We start from the raw sequence: 1,792 nt of genomic DNA, 5'->3' as shown, positions 1-1,792 counted from the left end.
AGATTTAGAGCACGCATTGTACACGCCGCTACTAGGCACGGACGACGTTTTTCCCATGTTGAGACCGATTTCCTTCATATCGACATTTTGTTTATCGTAACCTCTCCTTTGGCTCGAACCCAGTTTTGTTGAGGCCTCATCAGCTCCTCCCCTAAGGCGGAGCGTGGTTCCAGGCTTCCCGCCACGATATTTTGTAGTCTCTTCTTCCCAGAACCTTATCCCCGGAGGCCGAGGTGTGCCCATTAGAGCGACCCACCTCTCCCCGTGCCTTCGCAGACGCTGTCTGTAACGTAGAGGTTACCTACGGTATATCCCTCTGCGCGCCTGTCGCTTGAGACCTGGGGGTCGATTCTCTAACTTTTAACATGGTGAAAATGTGAGCCAACTCACATCGCGTGATTCCCTAACTTTCATCATAGCGAAAATGTGAGCAATCTCACAGGAGTTTGTTCGGCAAGAAATTTCTTGTCGAAATGGTGAAATCCGAAAGAGAGACTGAGTAAGACTAAGAGAAAAACTATAGCAGCGTGGCCGGTCCGCCGTAGCATCGTGACGCGTGCAGTGACAGTTTAAGGTTAGAAAGGTCTTTTGTTACAAAACCCAAAGATAAAAAGTTATCCCTAATAAAAATTTTTCTTCAAATTTTCATACGAAGCATGAAATTATTTTTAAGAAATGCATTTTCTTAAAATTTTTTAATTTTATATATGTACGTGAATTGGTAAATATTTTAAGATTTTCAAGATTTTTCATTTTATATAGCTTCTAGTATAAAAAAATCAAATTTTTTAAATTCTGTAATATATTAATATAAAAATTATGAAGATACATTTGAAATACTATGAAAATTTTTCATCAGAAATGGCAATATATATGGCTGCTATTTTATTGGGCGATAATATTGAAGATAATTTTGAAGATAATTTTGAACCGAATAATCAAATAATGAGAATTCAGAGAAGAATATTAAGAGATATGTCAGATCCCTTCTCAGTTCCTGAAAACGAATTTCGCAAGCTATACAGGTAAATTTTGATACTTAAAGTTGAAACAACCTGACTTTGCGCGGACGTAGCTCGTCGGTCACGGGCTGCGGCCAGGGTCGCAAAAAGGTTCGGCAAGGAGGAGAGAGATGCAAGGCGGTAATAATGTGATCGATACGGATTTCGTGATAAGATGAGAATATATTCTGTTATGAAGTGCAGAGTGTCTGTATGTATGTGTATGTGTGTGCGCGTGGATACAAACTGTCGCGGCTGGTATCTTGGCTGACGGCGGTGTGCGTGTGTGTGTATACAATGCGTGTCGGTGTGAGTGTGCGGTGTGTATGTGTAACGCGTATGCGTGTGTGCGGCGGACACGATTCGCAGCGTGATCGTGGTCGCGTGAATCGCTCGGTGACGCGGGGGCGCGGGACGCGGGCTTACACCGCTAGCACGTGCGTCCAGATGTTCGCGCGACGCGTCGCAACGCGAGGAGCGATACGTCATCCCGATGGATGCGCTTTCTGCGTTAGCCTTGCTATACGGTACGACTTCGACTGTCGGGAACGTCCGACGGAGGCGGGCAAAAGCCAACACCCTGGTTCTTGTCGAAGCCGGTCGCGTATAGCGCGGAAAAGCGAAACTCTCGTCTCTGTCGCCTGGTTGCAAGGCTCTCGGAGCGGTCGCTGCAGCTGGTCGGAAACGGCCGACAGAGGCAGGGCAAGCCCTACCGTCGCGGTGCAGCGAAACGGTCCGAGGAGCGAGTAATGAGCGGTGAGCCGGAGAGCGGAGTTGAGTGCAGTCTCGGA

At 46.5% G+C, this 1,792-nt stretch overlaps 1 protein-coding gene across 1 annotated transcript in view; it reads left to right on the top strand.

The window, feature by feature from the left end:
• Positions 1–483: 483 nt before the first annotated feature.
• The window catches only part of LOC108762058 (uncharacterized), a 3,459-nt gene continuing 2,150 nt past the window's right edge, over positions 484–1,792 (top strand). Inside the window, exons 1-2 of the mRNA XM_018508858.1 lie at positions 484–574; positions 860–1,025. Of these exons, the coding sequence (XP_018364360.1) occupies positions 862–1,025 (164 nt within the window). The 5' untranslated portion in view covers positions 484–574; positions 860–861. The remainder of the gene's footprint in view (positions 575–859; positions 1,026–1,792) is intronic.

Source organism: Trachymyrmex cornetzi, unplaced genomic scaffold (assembly GCF_001594075.2).
Source record: "Trachymyrmex cornetzi isolate Tcor2-1 unplaced genomic scaffold, Tcor1.1 scaffold274, whole genome shotgun sequence".
NCBI classification, from domain to species: domain Eukaryota; kingdom Metazoa; phylum Arthropoda; class Insecta; order Hymenoptera; family Formicidae; genus Trachymyrmex; species Trachymyrmex cornetzi.
The sequence above is the reverse complement of the archived record's forward strand: the minus strand, read 5'-3'. Positions and strand labels throughout refer to the sequence as shown.